The sequence below is a fragment of the Anopheles coustani genome, chromosome 3, assembly GCF_943734705.1.
Source record: "Anopheles coustani chromosome 3, idAnoCousDA_361_x.2, whole genome shotgun sequence".
Lineage (NCBI taxonomy): Eukaryota > Metazoa > Arthropoda > Insecta > Diptera > Culicidae > Anopheles > Anopheles coustani.
The window spans coordinates 92,774,203-92,799,297 of record NC_071288.1 but is presented as its reverse complement, the minus strand read 5'-3'; the positions used below and the strand labels follow the sequence as shown (position 1 = coordinate 92,799,297).

General features: G+C 44.8%; 2 protein-coding genes across 3 annotated transcripts; both read left to right on the top strand.

Annotated features, from left to right (window-relative positions):
* The first annotated feature begins 282 nt into the window (after positions 1-282).
* LOC131271816 (muscle LIM protein 1-like) lies at positions 283-13,971 on the top strand. 2 transcript variants are annotated; one of them, XM_058273369.1, is made up of 9 exons: positions 283-359; positions 3,263-3,519; positions 5,145-5,310; positions 9,923-10,034; positions 10,644-10,740; positions 10,840-10,927; positions 11,397-11,693; positions 11,766-12,086; positions 12,167-13,971. In XM_058273369.1, exons 2-9 carry the CDS (start codon positions 3,405-3,407, stop codon positions 12,441-12,443), a joined length of 1,473 nt encoding a protein of 490 aa, XP_058129352.1. In that variant the 5' UTR covers positions 283-359; positions 3,263-3,404; the 3' UTR covers positions 12,444-13,971. The 2 variants fall into 2 exon arrangements, with proteins under 2 accessions (XP_058129352.1, XP_058129353.1); XM_058273370.1 differs by lacking the exons at positions 9,923-10,034; positions 10,644-10,740; positions 10,840-10,927; ... (1 more) ...; positions 11,766-12,086; positions 12,167-13,971 and adding an exon at positions 6,462-7,362.
* Positions 13,972-14,256: 285 nt separating this feature from the next.
* On the top strand, positions 14,257-15,538 carry LOC131271827 (splicing factor YJU2). The gene is made up of 3 exons (XM_058273382.1): positions 14,257-14,322; positions 14,402-14,970; positions 15,037-15,538. The coding sequence occupies exons 1-3, from the start codon at positions 14,299-14,301 to the stop codon at positions 15,464-15,466; spliced, it is 1,023 nt and encodes a 340-aa protein (XP_058129365.1). The 5' UTR covers positions 14,257-14,298; the 3' UTR covers positions 15,467-15,538.
* The last annotated feature ends 9,557 nt before the right edge of the window (positions 15,539-25,095 follow it).

The window sequence follows — 25,095 nt, the reverse complement described above, 5'->3', positions numbered from 1 at the left end:
GTGTTGGTGGTCGCCACCACCAACAGCCGCAGCAGCAGCAGTAGCAGCAGGGCGCAGCCGGATTTTCAGCCTGGCCGAATAAAGCGAGTGGCGTGCCGTGTGCATCCTGATACATAGACTACCGAGTGCACGGCCCCATAGTCAATCATTCGAATACACGGTTAGTAGTCGGCGGGTGCTGCCTAGAGGCTTCGTTCTGTTCAGTTCTGTTTTAGCGATCGCCCCTTGTGCACCTTCTCTGTGTGTGGCTAGGTTTCTGCAGCAAAGCACAAGGACTGGGATTGGGTTTCCTTTCCGCAGCGAAATAGGGCAAACGAAGTTTTAAACTTATCGAAACGAACTCCCGACGAGGGTGAAAGGTTCGAGAAACATTCCCAGTGCAGGACAGTGAATAAGAAACGCAACTCAAGTTGAAACGTGCTTGCGAGTGACTCTGTGTAGAACGCTGGACTTGAGAACATAACCGGAACAAAGTGCGAAAAGATCCTTCAGCCACCGAATAAGACTGCAAGTGGAAAGTGGAGAGAACTAACCAAGGCTCGACATTATGGACACCTGTGTAGAAAAGCTAATGGAAGGAAAAATTAAATCGTGCCAGGAACCTAAACCCGAGGAACAGTGTTTTGTGCAGCTAAACTTGATCACTGAGTGATGTAACCACACGCAGGACACACGGAACCACTCAAGACTGCTTGGACCATTTTTACCTCAAACCGTTATTCGCATCTTTGGATATTTTTCGCTCCATCCAAGCAAGCTTCTCGCTCACTCAGTTTCCCAATGATCTCCTATCTTGTTTTCCCATTCGACCATGAGGGGAGGGGGGCAAAACATGATCGACAAAACGGGAGCGCGTATGAGCTATTTTAAAACGTGTGAAAAATGGATACACAAACGTGGCAAGTGTGTGAAAACGGTGATGCTAATGGTGTTGTTGTTTTCCGAGCATGATTTGTGGTGAGTGGCGTTGCTGTTTGCCCGTTGATGAAGGCATTAACGCACACGCACGGCTACCTAAGGTCACCCGTGGCGGTGTCGGATACGTTTGCCAGGGATGTGGTATATTGCGTCGGAAAAGCGGGCACTTGATTGACCTTCCATCGTGTCAACTGAGGGATAGGAAAACAAGTGGCTCGAGGGGCAACTGATTTTTTGAAGTGCTTTTAGAGTGAATATTTTCACTGGTAAGATAAAAATGAAATGATAAGATGAAACGTAGATGTCTCCGAAAAAAGAGAATTCTTTGCTCTTTTATAATTCTTATTACTCACACAGCAAGTTCCTTTTGACTTTTACGTTGGCATTCTGCCAAACGAAAGTCAATCACTCACGTTCTTTGCGCGAGGTAAGATTGTACCTGGTTGATGCGAGGTCTATGACATAATTAGCAAGCACCTTTGCAAATGTTCTCTAAAATCGTCAGCGCATTAGATGCTCCATCCCAAACCCCTCAGAGTTGGAATTTTAATTATGACCCTTATTTTCGTTCGGTCTACAGTTTTTCCAACGACACTCAATTAATTGTGACAGACACGAGTCTTTCTTCGTCCGATTCCTGAGGATTATTATCGTCCATCAACCGTCGATGCTCACGATGAGGCGCGGGGGTGTTGGTTTGGTTTTCCTTTCCTGTAGTCAAAAATATACTAATCTTGTTTGTGGGTGACAACCAACGCTTGCAGAAGTCACCCACGCAGCGCAGGTTGTTCCGAACGTTGGGCCGGTTTTGTTGGAGCAGTGGGCAAAAGTGTGCCGCGATAGCTGCTGAGCGATGGAACGGACGGTCTCCGGCAGATGGAAAATATGTGCATGCGCCAGAAAATGACACCGGCGTCCCGGGAGAACCATTTCCATCCACCCACAAGGTCCTAGTTTCTAGCGCACACTTTTTCGATTCCTATTTATGCATGCGATGGAAATTCCATGAACGCTCCCTCGGCCAAACCACCACCAGCGTGAGGAACGATCGTTTTGGATCGCTTGGCGATGCGCCAACATTTGCCAGACCTCAAAAACTGGGGAGGGGGTGCACATATGCTAGCGGGAAAACTCTAGCGAGAGATTTATTAATACCCACCACCCTTCGAGCCGGAGATAGACATTTATTTCCCACCCGAGAGGCGAACGAAAAGGAAACAAGAAACTTGCTGCGGTAGATGCGAGGAAAGGAAAAATCCTACCGACCATCGGAAAATCCCTCCCCGGCACACGGAAAGGTCTCGTGCAGAAGCAGCAGGTGTTTTTCACCCTCGCCCTCTGTCGCTTCGAGAAACCGTGCGCACCACCAAGCGGACGCCCTGGTCACGTAAAACTTTATTGGTGTGTCGTGTGCGTGCACGCGTGTTTCACACCCTTCTCTTTTTTTCCTTCGCTTTACATTATGTTTGAAGAAACGACGAAAAAAACTCGAAACGGCCCGTTTTGACACGTTTTTCTCGTCGCATTTTCTCTCGTGATCTTTGCATTCCCGTGTGCTCGGAAGATATTTTTAGTCCGCAACGGCACAACACTGTCTTGTCGCGTGATGCCGGTAGGAGAAAATAAAAAAAAACGGAATGGATGCAACGCACTTTGTTTGGCAGGTTGGCAGGTCTCTGGGTGGTGGAAGAATGACATTAGAATTGCATCCACGCCCGATCATGGCGCCCTCTCGGGGGAAAACAGGTTGCACCGCACGCAGCGACGTTATCTAACAAGAGCAGGACGACGCGAAGATGTGCAGCTGCATTCGTTTGCACTTGATCGTCATCAACGTCGTCGGGGGCGCCAGCTTGGATCGTTCCGATCGAAGATCTCAGTCGTCCGTACGCACCGTTCACTGTCGGTTGCAATGTGAAAAGAAACACACACACATTACGAAGCGCAGTTTTCCTCGGTCGTTCTCTCCGGTCCTCCCAAGGGTTGTCCTCGAAAATCTCATTTTTCTGGCGTGAAAATATCGTGAAGGAAATTTGTTGTACTCCGTGTGAATGTAGGCAATTGCTTTCCCATCAGAGGCCATTTGCAAAACAGAGTGAATAGTTGTTCGCACAAACCAGTTCCGGCAGTCGGGTAGAAGAATCGCTTATTCGGTGGCTGAAACGGGAGATCATAGTGAATTAAAACAGAAAAAAGAAACAGAAACTTTGCGGTTACGTACCTTGCCACGGGTGCTGTGCGAGTGGTTACCTCCTTTTACATAATAAGCAACATCTCAGCTGCGCTGCGTTTTATAAAAAAAAACCCAAACCATCTATCCCTTGATTATTTTGCGAAATAAAAGGTTGTCGAAGCAGCAGCTACCAGTCGCGTAACGCGCTAGTGCCCCCCGTAAGGTCATCCCGAAAAAAACACGCCGATCCGGTTCCAGTTAGTGTTCTCGATCTCGAGTAGAGCGAAGCGAAGCAAAACCCAACGACAGAAAAATGCCTTTCAAGCCAGCTGAGAACCCGAAGTGCCCGAAGTGCGGCAAGTCGGTGTACGCCGCCGAGGAGCGTGTGGCCGGAGGACACAAATTCCACAAGCAGTGCTTCAAGTGCGGTAAGTAATTGACGGGGGGACACCCGAAACACGGCACGCAAACACATACACACACTGGTATTACGCAACGCGGCGAACGGATGAAGGGGTTAGCGGTAGAGTTGAATCGATTAGAAGATTAAAGTCTTCAAAATCAAGAGACGGAATTAGAGTCTTTGTTGTTTTGTGAACTTGAAGCTTATTATGTCTATTCGTCCTGTCAAACATTTGAAAAATAATCTTCAACTTGTAACCATTTTACAATTCAAACGCCACTTATTATCACATCACGAATCAACTCTTTGAAAGGAGCGACTAACTTGATCGCTACCAAAATGGCTGCGTCATTGGCTGCGTCGGCTGAGTAGACCAATGTCTACTAGATTAGTGCACTTCTGGCTGCGTGCGCTAGATGAAGCAGAAAGAAAGAAAAGGCTCGGTAGATTCGCAGGTTACAAACTACCTTTTCGTTTTACCCTTTTCTCCACTTGCGAAACACCGCGCCCAAAAGCTGCCTGTTTTGTTGACAACCGGCCCGGCAGCCAGCCAAGAACAAGTGTCGTTGACGTACCACCGCCGACGTATCGTTTGGTTGCCCCGAAATAGAACATCGAGGACACGCACTGCGAGACGGGTGGCGACCATCGGATGCATGTTTGGCAGTGCACTTTAGGGAGTTCTTTTTGTCTAACACAGTGCATCGCTGCTTGCTTCTTCCCCGCGAGTGGTTGTTTTATACTTTGCCTGAGTAGACGAGAAGAAGATAAAAACGATATGACGTTTGCATGCAGTAAACATGGCGCGGTTTCCGTCATCCATCGATCGGCGAAGAGGCGAGGGATGTCTGTTTTAGGGCCGTACGATTAATAAGCTTCCAAAAATAATTATTATTTTATAAAAGCACGTCTGAGTTCGATTGAATTTGCCTTCGCACTTTTTACTCGCTGTCAATTAACGACTGATGAGGTGTTGAACGGTACCGTTGCTAGGTGATCCTTCGTCCTTCCCCTCGGACCCGTTGTTCCAGAGCAGAAGAAACTCGGTTTCACTCCAAACCGTCCAATCGTTACGTGCAGCAGTTTATGCCAATACTAATTAGACGAAACGGGTTTTCTGGCTCGATGCCCTCACGCTCATACGTTACGAACCCGAGACCCAGAGAGTTACGAGAGATCGACTTGGGAGGAAGGTATTTCTGGCCACCGTTCGCGGGCCGACTACCATGTGACCCCGTTTGTGGCCGCAAAAACAATTCTCTCCGCCAAACCCGGCTAGCCGATGGCAGGCTAATTAAAACTACTTTTCGCACATCTTTGTCCGAATCCGAAATCGGTTGTTGCGGTTGCTTTTCCCCTTCCTCGTGGCCCGTACGACCCCCCCCCCACTTGGGGAGGGGTTGCCTAGAGGTTGTTACAATCAATAATATTTTAACCGCTGCCGTTTGCAATTTGTGTGCGATCGAAAGATTCGATTTATTTTTAAAATCACATCACAACACATTACAAGCTCGCCGCATCACATTGGGGGAACGTTTTGTGACTTCTTTTACCTTTTATCTCTCTTTCTTCCCTTCTTCTTTTCCTTGTCGACCGGTCAACAACCACATACACACACACACACACACATATACACACATACGAACACAGGAATGTGCGGCAAGATGCTCGACTCCACAAACTGCGCAGAGCACGAAAGCGAGCTGTACTGCAAGAACTGCCACGGACGCAAGTACGGACCGAAGGGATACGGATTCGGTGGAGGCGCCGGGTGCCTCTCGATGGACACTGGCGCCCAGTTTCAGCCGACCGATGGGTAAGTAGCGCCCGCTCGGTGCAGAGCGGTCAAAATGGCACCGACAAAATGGTTGCTCCATCTCTACAGCACGTAATTTTCCTCCACCATTTTCCCTTTTCAATTTACAAATCTCTTTCCTCCCACTTTTCGTACACTACTGGGTACCTGATTTTTTTTGTTTCGTGTCCCAAATGCACCTCGCGTTGAGTTTTCGTTCGGAAAATTCGCCTCAATCAAGTATTGTTTTGTTTTTTTTAAATTTTCTACTCACGATTATGCGATAGATTTGTTTGTCTCTCGTTGGGCCTTTCCTTAGACTGTTTCGAATGCTGCGTACGACGCAATAATTGAATAATGTTCAGAAGAATTTCTCAAACGATTATGTGTAAACGGTTAATAGTTGGAATTTAATCTAGCTGCAATCATGCTGGCTGGATTTCCATATTTCGATGTTTTATCCATCTTCAAGCTTACTGTTTCGGTTAAAATAATGTTATGATTTTTCGTTCGCTTATTAAGTGCTCGTTGCTTTTGTACAAATGAAAATATGTAAACCACTATGCTGTACATTCATTTAAAAATAAAAATAAGACATCCCATTTAAAGAAACCACATGTATGGAGTATGACGAGCAACACTAATCAAGTAACGATGCTCGATACGTACCGAAATAGGTGATTTAATTTCACCCGAATTAACCGAAATTGTTACTCTTGTTGCAAATGTAAAATATCGAAATATTGTACCTTTCTATAATGTTTTTTTTTTGTGACATTGCCACCAACACTAGCTCCATCAGTTATTTGTTTACTCATCTCATCCGTCTCCCTAGATACTTGCAATTATTATGTTAAGTTCATAAAATAATAGCGACGAATGAAGATTGCATGTTGATTTCCACTTTTCCGTTATTTTTTTCTTACATTTTCATGCCAAAAAAACAAAAAATTGAACACCAACAACTACTACTACCACTACTGCTACTACCTCCACTACATCTACCACCACCACCACCACAACCACCACCACCACTTGTCTATTGCGATATTGTGCTGCAATTGTTGTACCTCTCAAACATGCGAAACAAACGATCGTTACTTTTTTTTTGGGGAACAATCAATTTCGTGAAACTGTCTTTTTGAACTTTGACACCGCCGTGACTGTCACAGCAAGTAAATCCGGTACCGTCCACTAAGAGAACCAAAACGTTTATTTAAGTAAACAACCAGACCGAGGAAAGGATGCAGACCAGCAGGCAGAACCTTTCGGCTCCCCGTTTAGCACCATTTGGGATCACTTAGTGAGTCTTTTTTTTTCTCTGTTGTTTTGTCGTTTGGATAGTCGCCGAAGATCGAAAATATTTTAGTGCAAGTGTAAATTAACATCTCCCAGGCAAAACCAAAAACAAAAAGTATTGTTCAACCCGTTATTATGGTCCGAGAGAAAACACACAAAAGTATTGTTAGGAAGCGTAGGAGAAAAAGTCACACGCGGAAACCTATTGCGTAACAACCACTGTCCACTGTTTCGGTCAGTGGCATATCATACATACACTTGAAGATAATGAAGAAAAAAAACTCACACACACACACACTCAATGCCATTTGTATTTGTCCTTTTATGTGCTAGTTATTAGAGGTTTTTGATATATTTTCTGCATCTTGTGTCCCGATGAGATTTGTTTCAAAGTGAACGTATTCCCTTGCTTCATTCTACCCACTTCTTGGTGATTTGTTACTACGGAAATACTACCCAAATCACACAGTGCCCAATTGTGTTGTGGTGTTCATGTTACTTGTAACTAGCAGCAACAACCATTGCGACTATTGTTTGTGTTCTATGCTTCGGCGTCTAGTTAGGTAGATGGTTTATTCCTCGAATAGATGTTACCATTCTTAAAGCTGTACCGAGACCAAAGCTAAACGTATCATCAAAAACACCCCCGGTGCCCCAAGGCAAAAGAAAAAGGAAATGTTCTCTCAGACTCCATTTCGGTCGACCATCTGTATCGATCGCAAATCGGATGAATTATTTGGCAAAATAAACCGTATATTATCTGTGACTAAAGTACCATCACTCGTGTGTCTTGTGTTCATTTGTTTCTGTTGTTCCCTGGTTTTTGCTGGTTCTCTCGGTGTGGGATGGTGGTTTGCGTTTGAAACATTGAGGGCTCCTTCTGTTGCTTTCTGTCCGAATACAAACGGAACGGGCCTGCCATGGGGTTTGGGACGAGATCAAGCTCAAGGAGGTAGCTTCGATCTAGTGATCGTACTGCAGCAAACGTGCATGAGGACTGCATACTCTAAACACTGCCAACAACGCACGCCCGACACTAGAGGCTGCCGTGCCAGGGTACCGTTTGCACCATTATAGCGCTTCGAATTTGCTGTGAAAAGCTGAAAGGCCGAACCAAAGCTCCACTCATACGAATGCACACGCAAACGAGACATGCTCTCACCACCGTTGACGATTTTTTGAACCGGCGTGCAGAGCAACCACGAGAGAATTGTTTGTCTAACTTTGAACCAAACACCGGGGCTGGAATATGCCGGAAACTTATCCCCACAAACAAAAACCAAAAACCCTCAACACCATCGTCACAAATCATCACCATCACAACAGCCTCCGCGATCCGACACTCGACTGTCACCACCAGTACCTGTTGTGCCTGCTGAATAAAACAATCTCGCTACAATCGCAGCAAACAGCAGCCTACTACTAGTACCACTACTACTACTACTACTACTACTCCCAGAATCACGGAGGCCACGATCTCTTGCGAACCGGATCGCCAACAACAAACATACATCACTCTCGTTCGTTTGATCTATTGTTTTACCTTCCCATCCACCTGTGATCGTCGATGTACAAAACTCTTGTGACGTCTCATTTTCTCTGTGTGCATTTGTGTATGCGTTCTGGGATGAAATACATGGTACGTGTATGTGTAAATGTGTCCAAAATGGCGCCGAATGCAATAGAGCGAAAGTGGCCGCACATGTCCGACATAAGGCCGATACATAAAAGCGCAACATGACAAGCTGAAGCGTCGTCTCTGTAACGCAAAAAAGCGAAACTACTACACATTGGTTCATACACAAAATGAGGCTGAGAACGATAAGCGACAGCAGTTCGTGCGTACGAAAACGAAGCCTACTTTGAGCCAGTTTTTTTCAACCACTAAGCGTCCCTTTTACTTAGGCGTGTTACTGTTTACATGTTCCCGTGTGTTCGTGATCTCTGGCCCATTGCGATCGGTGAGATATTCTTGTTCTTGTTGTTGTTCTTGTTGTTGTTTGACGTGTTTAGTTTTTACTGTATTTGGTGTTGTGTTTTACATTTGTTTCGTTTTTCCTTTCTGCCTTGGATGATGTTGTATGTTTTTCTTTTTGTGAAATCTTCGATCCACTTAAACTACCCCGGGTTGTGTTTTGCTCTCTTCTTCTCATTCAGTGTTGTTCACGTTCTATCTTGATTTTGGTGCCTTACTTTGTGCAGTGACACTTTTTTCAACGCATTTCTACCACTTTTTCTATTTTGTGTTGGATTGTGCGTTCAGCTTTTTTTGGTTTGATTTGTTGTTTTTTTTTTACGTTTTTTGTCTTCTGAATGTTCTTCATCGATCCTTACACCGACCCTCGTTGCACGCTTTGCGCCACGCAGCTCCAGTGCATGCACCGTTCATTCATGACCCATTAAACCAATCAGTGTCGAAATCTGAACATTTCCTGTGAATAAAAGAAAGCCCTTCCCCTTAAACAAAACGGTAGAAAGCTTCAATTAATGTCCTCGATTAAGTTTGCTCTACCCTAACGTCTAACCGAGTCTAACGGGATAAGGAAAGTGCCCTGGAGCAAAAACAAAAACACTAGAGTATTAAAGAGACTATTAAACGATCAATGTGCATAAAGTAAGATGAAAACCAATTAAGTCTCTAAGATAAAATAAAGCAGCAAAGTGCTGGATTCGTTTATCAAACAGTCGTTAACCGGGACTTGCCTTGTCCCATAAACTGTGAAAACTCTTCAAAACTGAGAAACAAAGTAAAAAAAATGTTAATAACACTAAATTAACCTATTGGCAAGTGAGTTTTGCATCAGAAAATAAGCAGTTCCAAATAATATTCACCCCTAAAGTATTTTCTACACTCTATTTTCATCAGTTATCTCGTGGTAAAGTAGACAAAATCAATTGGAACTAAGAGACGCGTATGTGTACATGTTAGTCCTTGTTTCGAACTCGAGCCACTTGTGGAGGAGTTCGAATCAAACCATTGTTTCCCGTTTATCCTTGTTTTTTTTTCATTTTTATTAAACCACCACCACCATTGGTCGCATTGAATGTCTAATAACTTTTCTTACATTATTTTCTCTTTCTTCTTTCTTTTTTTTCTCTCTCTCTTTTCCATTCTTCTTTGCTGTTGCACTCATACGTGCATTTGGCCACTTTTACACATCATCAAATAAAAAAAATCCCTGAACCAACTATTTCCGGTGTGTGTTTCGATTTCGCTTGGATTTCGAATGATCAAAATTGTTTTTGTAAACTTGCTCTCCATCAAATAACTTTCCCAAAACCATAAAACGTACAATTCAACGAATGAACGCAAACCCCTCGTTACAATCGCTAGCACGAACGGACATTTCGAGCCGAAACCAATGTCAAAGGCACCTGAAGGAGAGGGTTGCCCTCGCTGTGGCGGATTTGTTTACATGGCCGAGCAAATGTTGGCACGTGGAAGAGTGAGTTTATTTTCTTATGACTGAATCCTACTACCCATGCGCCCTTACTAACACTAGTCCTAGCTCTGGGCCATCCAAGCTGGTCTGACCACGTCCTGGACTAACTTCATCCTAGCTAGTCTGACTAACTCCAGCAATCTCTATCTCTGTACGTTCTTTATTCCAATTTGCTTCTCTACGCCGTTGCTGTTGCCGCTACCAACGCCGCCGCCATTGCTTCCTTGACCGACTCCAGGGCTACCATCGGCGATGCTTTAAATGCTTAATCTGCAATCGTACCCTTGACTCCACGATGCACTGCGATGGACCAGATAAAGAGATTTACTGTAGAGGTAATGCACGGTTCCAGGAGTCTGTGAACCTGGAGTGTAGTAACTCGTAGTCTAACCCCCTAGTGCCGGTCTATCTATTTGCGCGAGCAGCGAATCCGTTCATTGCTGTCACTTACAACACCCTAACACAACACCCTAAACCTTTCAAGTCAAACTTACACATCCTGTTGTCATGCGTTAATCCAGCGCCTACTGGTAAAGGGTGCCAAGGTGATCTAGCAGGTTCTATCTTGTACGTGTGCGATAAATATGCGTTGTGCTTTCCAACCACACACAGGCCTACCACAAGGGATGCTTCAAATGCGGTGAGTGTAAGAAGGGTCTCGATTCTGTAAACTGCTGCGAGGGTCCGGATCGTAACATCTACTGCAAAGGTAAGCCGAGTTTCGAAGGACCTGTACCGTCTCTGTCGATGTTCTGTGATGTTATTCGTTTCTCTTTGTTTCTCTCTTTCTCCTTCGACATCGCTCCAGTTTGCTATGGCAAGAAGTTTGGTCCGAAGGGTTACGGATACGGCAAAGGTGGTGGAGCCCTGCAGAGCGATAGTACTGTTATCGAAAGGTTAATGTCGTTTGAAGTTGGCCACAGGCGAACAGATCACGTCTGTGAAAACTGTCACTAACTGTGTGTTCGAAAGTAACTTGTGTCTCGTGATGGAAGATTTTGTATGTTCAATGTTTCTTAAGATAAACATACCGCAATTCTGCGACGTAGAAAGCTTTACTCATTCCATTTCTTCCTTCCTATGTCCTCTAGGCTGCTACGCCAGTCGGTTCGGTTCTCGTGGCTACGGTCACTCGGGAATCTCCTCGCTTGGCTTAATGAGTGATGCGCGTGATTTGGAATACAAGAGGTTAGATTGGAAGTTGTTGTGTCTATTTGTGTAATACAACATACAACCCGTTGCAAACCCGACACAATTGATACCATTTCGCACACAGTTAGAGACACGTTCATACGACTATTCTGGGGACTATGTGGTGTTTCGAAGGGGAACTATCCATTCTGACATGCCGTTCTGTCGTTTCAGCGAGTTTACCCTGAAACCATCGACCGCGGACACGACGGCCATTAAGGCATCGCCTGGACAGGGATGTCCGCGCTGCGGTGGCGTAGTGTTTGCCGCCGAGCAGGTCCTCTCGAAGGGTCGCGAGTGGCATCGCAAGTGCTACAAGTGCCGCGACTGCACCAAAACGCTCGACTCGATCATCGCCTGCGATGGTCCGGATCGTGACGTGTACTGCAAGACCTGCTACGGCAAGAAGTGGGGACCGCATGGATATGGATTCGCCTGCGGATCCGGCTTCCTGCAGACCGATTGTATGACGTAAGTACTTGAACTAGACCGTGGATCGATGGGAACGTGTGGACTAAAATCTTTTACTTCTACTTTCCCTAGCGAGGAGCAGTTGGCCTCTCAGAAGCCAATGGTATCGAACGATACGACCTCGATCAAGGCCCCGCAAGGTCAGGGATGTCCGCGATGCGGAGGTATGGTGTTTGCTGCTGAGCAGCAGCTGGCCAAGGGTACGATGTGGCACAAGAAGTGCTTCAACTGCAACGAGTGCCACCGTCCGCTAGATTCCATGATCGCCTGCGATGGTCCGGATCGCGAGATCCACTGTCGCGCCTGCTACGGCAAGCTGTTCGGACCGAAAGGATTCGGTTTCGGACACACGCCGACGCTGGTCTCAACCGACGTCCAGTCGGCTCCAGTGCAGTAAGTTTGACCGCCTCATCTCATCCACATAGAACCTGCCATCATCCTTCATCTGTACTCCCTCCCTTTTACTCTTGCAGGACCGATCAAAAGCCAATGAACGGACCGAAGGCCAAGGATGGCAAGGGATGCACCCGGTGCGGCTACGCGGTGTACGAGGCCGAGAAGATGCTGAGTAAAAACCGCATCTGGCACAAGCGATGCTTCAGCTGCTTCGAGTGCCACAAATCACTCGACTCGACGAATCTAAACGACGGTCCGAACGGTGAAATTTACTGCCGGGGTTGCTACGGCCGCAACTACGGTCCACGAGGCGTCGGCTTCGGCATGGGAGCCGGCACGCTAACGATGGCCTAAGAGGCCGACTAGCGGCGATCCGGCCGAGCCCCCACCCGGTGGTCAATGGCATTAGTGATGGACTATATTGAACTATTTTTGTTTGTTTTCACATTCTCTCTCGGAATCGTTTTGTAACGAGTATTTTTGCGTGTCGCTCAATCCAAACCCAACCGCTCGCAGGAATGGCGCACCGCAGAACAATATAGCGGATTCCAGCCAATATAGAAGGCACGACTGCAAACGATCGCTCCACGGCACACAGCTTCCCTTGGTGTGTAGGTCCGTGTAGAGTAGCATTCCGAATGGTCGTATCCGTACGGCGTTGCGTTCCTTCGACCCGGTTAACGATGGCGATGGGGGACCTTTCATACCCGAGAGATTTCTTTTGCTTGGAATTCGTTCAACTATTTACTGCTCGTTTTCTGTTGATTTCATTTATACTACTTCCGTATCGCACCATCTCCCCGTAATTGCTTTTCGAAAAGAAAACAACTGTTTATGCAAGTCGTAACATTACCGTGTAAGAGTTTTTAGATGTAAGCTTTGCTGCTCGTACAAATATTTAAAAGAAAAATCGCAAGAATCATAAACCGTACACACGCATGGCAGGCGGGAATGGACAGCACGGAGGAGAATGGAGGCAAGCGAATGCTTCGATTGATAATAATTTCCATGAACTGCAGTAAAGCTTACGGTTAGAGTATTTTTTTGTGGATATTTTTGAAAACAACGAACGACCAGACCCTCCCCGGGGGCACACGAGTCCCCGGAGTCTGCGATCATTTGACGGTAGAAGACATTTAACACTGGCCATACACCAACACCCACACCGCGCAGACACTGAAGATCACTTCGCAACAGGAAGCCACACGATCGTATCGACCGATTAATCGTACAACACCTGCAGGGCATCCCGTCATCAGTTTACTGCTACGTTTCATCATTATTTAGAGAAATTCTGCAGATCCTATGATAAAAAATGTTCATAAATGTGAAACATGCAACGCCTTATGCATCGCTCTACTCATTAAACAAGAGAAAAAGAAAACCGCGTCGCCACTAAACACAACATGCCACAACATATTTGATAGAACAATTGTGTGTTAACCGTGTGTAACGTAGCGAGACGATTAAAACCTTTTATTCTATCCAAACGAAAAGAAATGTGAAAAATGACCAATTCCTACGCAACAAACGGTGGCGACAATGAGAGAGAAAGCATAACAACCACCGCAACAACGCTGTGAGAAGGAATCATAATGATGATCGTGTAGACTTTATCCTAACGCCTCTTGTGAGAACGCATGTGCTTCTTCCCCGTTGTATTAGAAGCTGAAACTATCACTGGATTTGAATGGAACAGTTTTTTTTTAAATCGTAAATCTACTTATATCACATTATATTACCATTGTAATCGCTAACTTATAACATTACTTTTTGTGAAGCAAAAGTAATCAATTGAATAATTACAACGCGCAACTGATAACGTAACGTGAAACTTTATAAAAAACGATATTTTATCAATAAAGGAACGGAAACAGCCGGACTCAATAGGTGTTTTATAATAATCAATGTGCTTGATAGTGATGGCGAAATAATTGATGACGTAAAATATTTTGATAAATTATCAACAGACTGTAGAAATTACAATATTTGATATTTTAACGGTATTTTTGAAATTCGTTTCGAAGACGAGCAACATTTTAAAGAGTCACCCTGTATGGATTGATGGCTGCGTACGTAAAAACGATAGTTGCACTTGTGTACGCAGCCATCTGAGCTGTCATTCTGACATCAGAAAACAGAAACATCGATTTTGTTTACAAAACAACGATTCGCTCGATCTCACTGCGGCAAATTTTATTGTGTAAAAATGTCGGAAAGAAAAGTTTTAAACGTAAGTAATGGTATATTAAATCACTGCCACTGTAGGTGATGCATTGAGCTCACGGTTTTCATGTGTTTGCTGTTTACAGAAATACTATCCGCCGGATTTCGATCCGTCGAAAATTCCACGGGTGAAACTTCCCAAGAACCGTCAGTACACGGTCCGGCTGATGGCACCGTTCAATATGCGCTGCGTAACCTGCGGCGAGTACATCTATAAAGGCAAAAAGTTTAATGCTCGCAAGGAAGATGTGGAAAACGAAGATTACCTCGGGATCCGAATCTACCGGTTCTACATCAAGTGTACGCGCTGTCTGCAGGAAATTTCCTTCAAGACTGATCCCCGCAACACGGATTACGAGATCGAGGCGGGTGCTACGCGTAATTTTATGGCATTGAAGCTGGCGGAAGAGCAAGCGCGTCGGGAGGAGGAAGAGGCCCGTGAAGAAGAGGCAACCAATCCGATGAAGCTGCTCGAGAATCGAACGCAGCAGTCGAGGAACGAAATTGAACTGCTGGAATCGCTGGAGGAACTGAGAGACCTGAACCGTCGGCAGCAGGACATCGACTACGACAGTATGCTGCAGCAGTTTGATCGCAAGGAAAGCATCCAAGAGCGTGAGGAACGATTGGCACGTCAGGACGAAGAATTTATCAAGTAAGTTTTCAAGTAAACTGTTCCGTTCAACTGTCTCTTAATGATCGTATTCTTCCCTTTATTTAGAACTGTTAAATTCCAAAACAAAACCGGCATCAAACGGGTAGCCACAGAAGTAGTCGTAGAAGAAGTGAAAGAAGAAAAATCCGACGAAACCCTCCAGACAGCACCATCCGGAAGTATGAATTCTTCAGCATCATCATCGGCATCATCTTCCTCTACCTCAGTGGCACCTTCCTTCGCCAGCGCCAAGACAAGGAAGCTCGATAACATAAGCATCGGAGTGAAGAAAAGTGCTCTCAGCAATTTGGTTATCAAAAAGAAGCCAACGGCAGATGCGGCAAAAGTCATGCCACCACCCAAAGCTCCGCCGCCTGTAGCCGCGCCTTCTGCGACAGCAGTGACTGCTGCTGCCACAACCGGAAGTAGCGGAATCGGAAGTTTAGGGCTGCTGGGTGCCTATTCTGACAGCGATGAGGGATCGGATGAAAACTAAGCGCAGTCAAAAAGTTTGTTGTTGAAATAACCATGAATAAAACAGTACGAACGTTGTTGAATCATTTGCTTTACACAACAAACATATGAAAGTTGTTAGTTACTTGAAAGACTTTGATATGGATTGTGATCCAAATTACAAAACATTCTCGATAAATTTATATTATTCCGGAAATTAATTGACAAGATGGTTTTATAATGGACCAACTTTCTTGCATGTGACTGATGCATAATATTCGCTTAATTAACTTTCTTTTCATCATCATCACCGGAGCATGGATCAAGGGATGTTCACAACAGAACACGTCGGCCAAAACCCTACTCCATTGCATCTCCAATATGTCCTGCCCTCACGCAGTCACACACATGGACGTACGTCGAACTGCGCGCATCGATAAAAATTGGAATTAAATAATTAATTTCTGCAGCATGATTGCACCCACCAGGATAGGAAAGGGACGGAGGCGCGGTTAATGTGCAACCGTTTCGCGCTCGAAAACGGGAAAAGCCATTTCACGAAGTGATGTTTGGACGGCTCGTCCCGGCGCAGGGCAAAAGCCGTCAAGGCGGAATTGCATGCATGATTTATGCCATGTGCACCGATTTTGTGAACGTGTATTGTCTGCATTATGCAAACTCATCGGCACGGAAGTTGTTTGTGAAGGCAAAAGCGGACATTAAAAAAAAATAAACAACCAAAATAGGCTTTTGCGAAGGTGGCGAGCGGAGAAGAGAAGTATGGGAAAAAATATGAAAAATGATTAACACCCAGGAAAAGCAAATTACAATAAACAAAAAAAAGTCGAAAACAACAAATCTGTCCATAAAGGAAAGAATCATTTCTTCAATCTTGAGTGACTTAAAAGGAACATTTCATCTTCATGTGTTTGTCAATAGTTTAACAAAAAATTACCAACAACTTGCGAAATGTGAAAAAAAAACTTAAAATGACTTTTTTCCTATAAGTTCACTTATAAATGCGTCTCACTTATGCTTGGCCGCAGGTCATTGTGTTTCGAGAATAGTTTTGCGTACGAGACAATTAAAATTAACCGCTTTCATGTCCTATTCATAGTTTAACACGCACGGCTACCTCTTGCGTTCGAATCTGTTCCCTCAAGGGGATAGCAGTGTTGCCCACAAGGCACACCGAAACTTATACTATAATTGTAGTCCTGAACGGTCGACAAACTGTTCAGCGAACCGGTAGAAACATTTTTGCATTTTCATTCGATTGCTTTTTTTCCCGGCCATAGTACCGGAAACGGGACAGTCGGGACTGCCCAAAAACAGAGGGACCAATAAACTGCACACTGCTCGCATCCGTGGGCTGAAACCGATTGTAAAAATTACCAACGTACCGTAAAGCTTCGCTGAAAGCATCCTTTTTTGTGTGCCCTTCTCACGCCAAGGCTTGGTTTTTCCGATCGTTTTTACCGATTCCAGACACGTTTCCTCGGGTCATTTGCTTGGTTTCTAGCGCGTACGGAGGGAACGAAAGTGGGTGATTAAGTGATTTCCACCGATTTTTACGAGCGTCCGCTCCGCTGCCACTCCTCCTCCTGCGGTCGCACAAATTGCGGCGTTGCGAAAGGCTTCGATAAATGGAAGCCAGCACGGGCCGCGACCGTAGAACAAACAGTGAAGAAACCGCCGTGATTAATTTAGGATGAGATGAAAATGTTTCTCAGTCCGGGTGCGTCTTCAAAGTGGGAGCTGTTTCAAAGCAAGGAGTCTTAAGGGAACGGAGGACTCTGAAACATTCATTAAGTTGTCCGCTCGTCTGTTATTTGAATCGAGCATCTTCTGATGCCTTTCTTTCGGGATAAAATAACCGGAAAGTTTTTGCTCCTTGCTTTCTTTTTTCAAGCTCATTGATGTACAACTTTTTCTAACTAAATGAATGAATTTCAAATCGCATAAATTAATGATTGTACTCAACCATCAAACATCGACTGAACATCTAGACATTTATCTGTCGGTGGGGAGAGAAAAAAAAGCTCCAACCAGTCATTAAATACAGCCGAACGACGTTGGTTAAGAAAATCCTCTGCGAAACGATTGAGCCCACCAATGAAAAATTCGCGTTCGCATTTGCAACATTCCCGTCGATAAAGCATCGGATGGGAATGGCTGATGCGGAATATCGTAGCGTTAGCCACACGGTTGCCTCCGGTGGAAATTAACCAGCCCGAAACTCCGTTGGCAACCACACAACACGATCATGTTGAGTTGCACAAAAAGGGAACAAAAAGCCACAAGTTTGAAGCGGGTTTGATGAGCAGGCGAGGCCGGGTTTTATTAAGCGCCAGCAAATTTTAAGCGAATCCTCCTTTTCAAACCCTTTAATGCAAAGCCACTCTTTTTACAGAATAAAATTCCAGTAGCATCACAGATTTAAATAATTAGGACAACATAATACTTCTGTAAAAGTCACTTGTTCAAACAAACTACTCACTGAGTTTCAAGTCAATAGTATTTTCCAATTATTTTAAATTATCTTGAAATAAAATTTTTCGTTATTTCCTTCTTTCTTTTTACTTATCTTTTGTGTTATTTTATGAATATTTGTAGATGAATTGAATTTAATTTGTTTGTGGGTTAATAAGCAAAATATTTGTACATTTGCCACTGAAGGGTTAATACATCCCGACATTTGCTTCAAGCTGCGTTTCGACTTCACCCGGCGGAGTTTTCGATGGTTCATTATTTCGAAAAATTTGTGCGGTTGCCTTTTTGGCCAACACACTGCCAAATGCCAAACACTTCCCCAAACACACTGACTTCCTGGCATCCCACGGACGGCACGTTTAGTGAATCGCAAATGAGCGCTTTTCCATCGAACCGGAAAGATTATTTTCCAACGCATTTGGCTTCCGAACGCGGGACCGAAATTCCTCTCCCGCCATCGAATCGGCCGCGAAACGCTTCAGTCTGCAATTATTTTAATTCAGCCATTCCACAACCACTCCCGCCACGGCACGGCGCACTACCGCAGCTCGGTTCAGGACGGATAAGCGGTCGGTGGACCGCAAAAACCCCAAATTCGAACGCATAAAGAGAGGGAAGGTGACACGGATGCATTTGCGTCGAACGAGTAATGAAAGCACCTGTCAACGGGTTTAATATTTCCGAATATTTCCACCCGCAGGATGCTGAGGCGAGACAGGAGAAGACCAGTGGGACAAGCGATTGCGGTTGAGCGGTGTCAAAGCTAGAAACGTGAGGTGTTACCCCATAATGGTCCAAGTGTTCCATCGTACACAGCAAATGGTAAATCGGAACTGATCTGTGGTTGATAATCTAACGAGATTTATGATGTGCATAGTTGTATAATAGAGTATTGTGCGTCGAAAATAACAAAGGAGTTACTAATTTTTCAAACTGGAAAAATATTAACAACAAGTTGGAATCAGCAAACTTAGAAAGTGAACAATTAAGTTAAAATTTTAATGTCATTAAACAACTAAGTAAAAGAGTAAACAACTGTTTTGTACTAACATTTTGTACTGATAAAAATCCAACAGAGAAGCTTCTCTTATCGATCGCAAACCCAGCAATAAAAAAGTTTCCAGAGTTCATGCGTTCCTACAAGGAGCGCCTGTAATTACCGCATTATGGATGATTTATTGGATCATCGATTGTTAGGAGAACCGTGGCTAGGAAAAGCAGTACCAAAACTCTCCGCCACCGTATGAATAGTCCCTTAATCGAACCACACTCCCTCTCCCCAGGCGGTCACAAATTATCTTTACGGACAAATTCACCCATGCCTCCGTTCATCCACAGACGCTGCGCAAAAGATAAACGCATCGTCTCAAATAAATAAACCACATTATTCATCCTCCCCATCACTCGCTCCCGATCAACAGTAATTCGAGCAACAGGGGGACACGATTTGGGGCGCCACAGGTTGCAGTGCTTCGAAAGTGGTTGATTAATGGTTTTCCTGACATCAAATGGCAGGCCGTGCCATTCATATAAAACACTCACCAGAGCGACCCATCCATCCGGTCGGTTTTGTTTTTCCCTTTCGCTTCTCGCTAAGAGGAGCTTGTTAGGAGGAGATAATTTTTTTCCCAGAAGAAAATACAAACATCCGTTATACCCGGCTATGTGTGCGTTGGGGATTGCTGAATGGCTTTCCCAAGATTGATCGATGGATCGGCCGGTGAAGATCAACAGTACTCCTCCAAAATGAAAGCAATTCGCTGGAATCTCAAGAGAGTATGGCTAAATGTTATGGGTTATAACGTTGCGAATTTTACAATTATACATAATAAGTAGAATATTTTTAAAATGTAAAGCAAGACCGTCGAATCAATAGTCTTACCAGGATTTGTCATCATTTTCAAAATAAATTGTTAAAAAAAGAACTGAGAATTAGAAGAAATGGTATGTTGAATCCTTACACATTGTGGAAAACATTTTTTTCCTTAAAACTCATGTTGGATAATTCTTCAAATATGTTCTCCAACCTCTTTGGCTAAGTATACCTCTTAGGGCAATGTTTTCAGGAAATGCTGGTGGCTTTCCATCAAATTCAAAGGATTAAAAATTATATTTTCACCAATGATTCTACGTATCGTCAAAAATAATGGAAACGTGGTCTACTCGTATGTTTCAATATGCGTCAAAATATAAGTCCCCCTTAAATCCGCACTATGATACACGGGAAAAGCTATTCATTTGCGCTAAATAGTATACTCGTATCTCCGGTAGCTCACGCTTCATTGAAAGCCATCCAAAGCTCAACAATGTTTTCTCCTAGGCTAGTCCATCGGGAACCACGGATCAACCGTACCATCTCTGATACTTTCCCACTATGAGTGATAGTGTCCGGAATATCCGTTCGGCGGATAGCATACTACGGCTTCCAGGGACGCATGCACGTGTGTGCACACAAACCGGCGAGAATTCGGCAAAATCAGGATGCGGAACTAGTTACAAAATTTCCGCGTTCGTCCCATGACAACACGGAGAGATAATCCTCGAATTCAATTACGCCTCCGGTGATATCCATCATGAAGCAGCGAGCCCGGATGAAGCATATGCTCCTCCATTGATATCATTTCCAGCAACGCGGCTCGGCTCGAAGAGGACATCGCTAGTAGTACTTCAATATTTTGCCAACTTCCATGCTACGGACTTCCGATGGTGCCGTCGTGGTCGCATTCGGTCCATCGTTCAAACAACCGCACGCGTTTTTCGCACAATGGGACGGGCATTAGTCACTGGAAAATTGAAATAAATTGCAGCGACACTCGGCCTGGTTCCGTCCATCACCGCGCACCCTCCATCCCAGTCCAGATTGGTATAGATTCAGTTCACGCACCGAGACCGCTGAGGCGATTCGGTGTGTGCGCGTTGAAAACCGAAAACCGAAAGCGCCAAATGTTCGCTTGGGACCTCTGTCTGCGTTCCTCTTAATGATGATGACGACAACACGAACGACGCGCGGGCGAACGCTTGCGGTGCGCTGCCTTCACGTCGAACTGTCTGATTATTTCGGACATGGTGCACTATGGGAAGTGAGCGAATACTACAATGGTACATATAAGATTGAATTATTTTTTTTACCAATAAATATGAAACTGAGGGTAATTTTTACCATACACCATGCAAGTTTAGTAATGAATCACTTAACATACGGTTTCATAATTTTAACTCGTTACTAGGATGATTGAGTATTAACGTCTCAACACTGCCGGACATTTTTTTAACTGATTTTAAATGTATAATTTACCTTTTTAAGGAAGAGATCAACTGATCGACTGATCGATTACTAAGAGATGTTTTATTAATTCACATTTCGATACAAATTGGCACGTACATTTCAACACTAGAAAAGTACATGTGTGCTTAAAATTGGATGGTGACTTAAAGCAACAGCCAATTATAGAGAGCAGCAATTTTTGGGTAATAAGGGTCCGTCAACAAAATGTGAAGGTGGGAACTATTCATCCACTAACCTTGCTTACTCACGTCTCACTGTTCGCTTCTTCAAATCGGTTCTGTTTGTTATAGAGATGCAATAACAAAAGGCAGCAATAAGTGTAGACCCCTGACTAAAACAAATGATTTTCTCCACCCAGTAACTCACCGTGCACTACAGCAATAACAATTGCGTGAGAAAGAGGCTTCAGTGAACGAGGGAACGAATGCGAAAGATGGCGACGTCTTCCGGCGCAAGACTTTTCCACATGGAATAATCCCCACAAGCATCCTCGACACGCTTGTATCCTTTCTACCGGGTCTACTTCAACGCGTCTGGCCCTAGTGAAGGGCCACCTCCGAGACCTCCGGGTCCTGTCAACCGCGACCAGACACAACCACGATGGATCCTTCGTGCCCTGGTTTTAATTATCACTCCGCTGCTCCGGGGGACAACTTCGGGCAGCTCCTTTGCGTTCAGGGACACGTACCACACGCTGGTGTGTGTGTGTGTATGTGTACGTGGGATACCGTGCAGTGAAGGTGTCATGTATGTGTGCATCCATTCATCATTACCGGTTCTGTTCTTTCATCCGAAAGGCGCCTGAATTGCGACTGTAAATCGTTAGCAAAACCATGGGCCAGAGCTCCCAAAAATTACTCGCTCGCCCGAGGGTGATGTATGGCACCCGCCCTATGTGTACGTGTGAATGTTTTTCCACCCCAGAACTGCACCCGCGACTGGCGAGGGTGGAGAAAGGAACGAAGCGACATTGCTCCATCGTTTTGATACCATAAATCTTCACCTGCTGAATTGGCTGTCTCCAGCTAGTCGTCGGAACTGTCGCAGCAGCAGCAGCAGCACCAGCAGTTTTAAAGCAATCATACTGTTGCAAACGACTGGCTTGGCTAACACAAAAAAGTGCTTCAACCCCTGAACATCCCTTCCGGTTCTTTTTTTCCCCAGCATCGCGCCACCGTCGTGCCTGACAAATGCCGGAGAAAAGTCGTACGTTTTGCGTTGAAACAGATTCATCATTTCTAGCGCTTAGAAATCCGGAAAAGCTTCCATCGAGCGGGGAGTTTTCATTCCCTCTGCGGCACAAGGGACGCCTGATTCCAATTGCCTTTACTTCTGTTTCATTTGTTCCATCGAAAGCAACGAATGCTCGAGTGGGAGCTTAAAGTCAAACACAAAGTCATTTTAATCAGGCCAAATGGAAAACGTCCACACCATGTTTTTTGGTTCCGTTTGTTCGTTAGAGTCGAAGGCGGGTGTGAATATCGCTTCCGACACGCTTGAGACAGGGCGCTTTGATTTGGATTTCCGAAAAGTTGCCAACACGCGCACCAGATCCGCCCCGCTTTTCCACCGCGTACCGCTGGAAGTTGGAAGAACAAGGGTTCATTTTGGGACTAGCAATAGTTTCCAAAGTTGCAGTGTACTTACTTGACTAGCAAAACCGTGCCTCCATCATCCCGCCTGCATCATTTCGGGCGCAATAAAATTTAATTAAAGCTTCCCAACCGGTAAGCAAGGATCGACGAAAAAGCGGGTCGGTGCGCACCCGAAAGGGGGCGGAGGAGTTTTTCCCGGAACGAGCCTAATTAATTTCATTTCACTACCTAGAAAATTCCATCCGGGCAATCGAATACACTCGTCGTACGGGCGGTCCAGGGGGGGGGTTTGTTTGCCCGTCGTCAGCAGAACGCGGTGCAAGGAACGACAACTGCAAATATGCATCCGAGCGCATGTGTGCGTGGGTCTCTCGGGGGCCGGTGCGGGGGATTTTTTTTTTGATTCAGTACGTTCTAATGTCTTGCGCTTTTTTCGGGCCAAAAGCATTCGGTGGTTGGAAAATTGAAATTCCTTGACAAACGCCTGCGGTTAACATTTGAAGCGGGAGGAAAATGACATTCCCAGGCGAAACCACTTGCTCTGAAGCACGTCTGTGAAGCGCAGAGCAAACGTTAATCAATTAAACTTGAACTCGAGATGGTTGCGAGGATAACTGAGCTAGAAAACCCTCCTCGTAGCTGAGGATTAAGGATCAGGAAACCATTTGCGTAGCTCAACTCCTCAAGCGTGTAGTTTGAAACCAATTATTTAAGTGTAGGGATGAATCACTTGTTTTCACAGTTTTCCACTGAAATAATTAAAAGGGTTTCTTTGAATTTTGTGTATTTTAGCTAAATATAAATATATAAATATATTGATAAAATAATCAGTACAAAACTAAAACTCTTACCACAAATCATGGTGGAATTTCATATTAAATCATTCCCTAATTATTCACCATTTTTTACACAGTGTTTAACATTTTAAAAAAATTAAAAAAAACTATATTCCACGTGCTTCGCAGACGATAAATTGTTTGATGTATATATTTTCAAAATGCAGCCGAAAAGTTTATCCCAATTTTCCCTGCATTTCTCCCACATGGAAAAAAGCACTAGTCTACACCGAGGCCAAGCTGAAAACGAAACCAAGGCCACGTTGTTTTCGAACATGCTTCTTCAAACTTGCAACCAAGCAGAATCGTCCTTTTTCCAGCCATATTTCCAAAACACGAATGGAACGAAAAAGTTTATTGCATACCATACCACGAAAATGCTGCATACCTAAACTGAGACGACGACGACGACGGTGGAAAGTTGTGCGACCGATTTTGCAACCGGGCTTTTCGTGCCGAAAATTTCCGAAACCAGCAACGGGGTTTACTCCCGTTTGAGATCAACGTGCAAAAGTAAAACATTATCGTGAGGTAGAAAAAAACCCCGGGTGAAAAAAGGATCGTGCGGATGAACATGGAATGAACCATTACGGCAGCCGTGATTGCGGTACAATAGAAATGTAACCGAAATGGAGCAGTTGAAGGGAAAATGTTAGCAAACACACTCACATACACGGAGTCGGATCGAGGTAAAGAATAAAAAAAAACCGTCTTTAACTTTCCACTTTTCCGCGGGCAATGGGAAAGGGATTTACAGCATTAACAGTTGGAAAACTCACGGCCCGCTCGAATGTGCGCTGTGCTGTGGAACCTAATTTTCACTCCACTCCAGAACCGATCACACGATCCCCGTTTGGCAACCCTTCATCAAGGTTGCATTTTCCGGATGGTCAGCTTTTAGCATTCACGCCGCCGGCACTCTATTCAATGCCCGAATCGACAGGAGAGAACACCAGTTCCGGTTCGCACCAGGCGAAAATGGGAAAAATCACCGAAACTTTTCACCGACAATGATAATTGCAGTGGACTGTCCGTTCGGTCCAAGCCCGGTGCTTGCGAGGTTTTCTCATCGTCGCAAATGGAAAAGTTAGGTCCCAAGCTACACTCGTTGTGAAAAAAAGACAAAACCCACAAAATCGGACAGCGCTGACAGTGAGTGGAAGTGGCCAAAACTAAAAACAAACACATGAAAACCCGCTGCAGAAGGGAAGAGGAAAAAGGAAAAACTATTGAAACGAAAAACACAAAACGTGAAATTGACAATTGCTAGCTCGATAGCAAAACCGAGAAGCACTTCGAAAGTGTCGAACGGGCGAAAAACAATCAATTCGAAATGGGTTCGCAATTGGTTTGACCGTAAAAGAAAAGGGCACCACCGCCGCAAATCCCGAGAGCGAGAGTGAAATTGTTTTCCACACCGGAACGCCGGCCTTTTGAGGCCAAAGTTTTCCACCTTCGACCC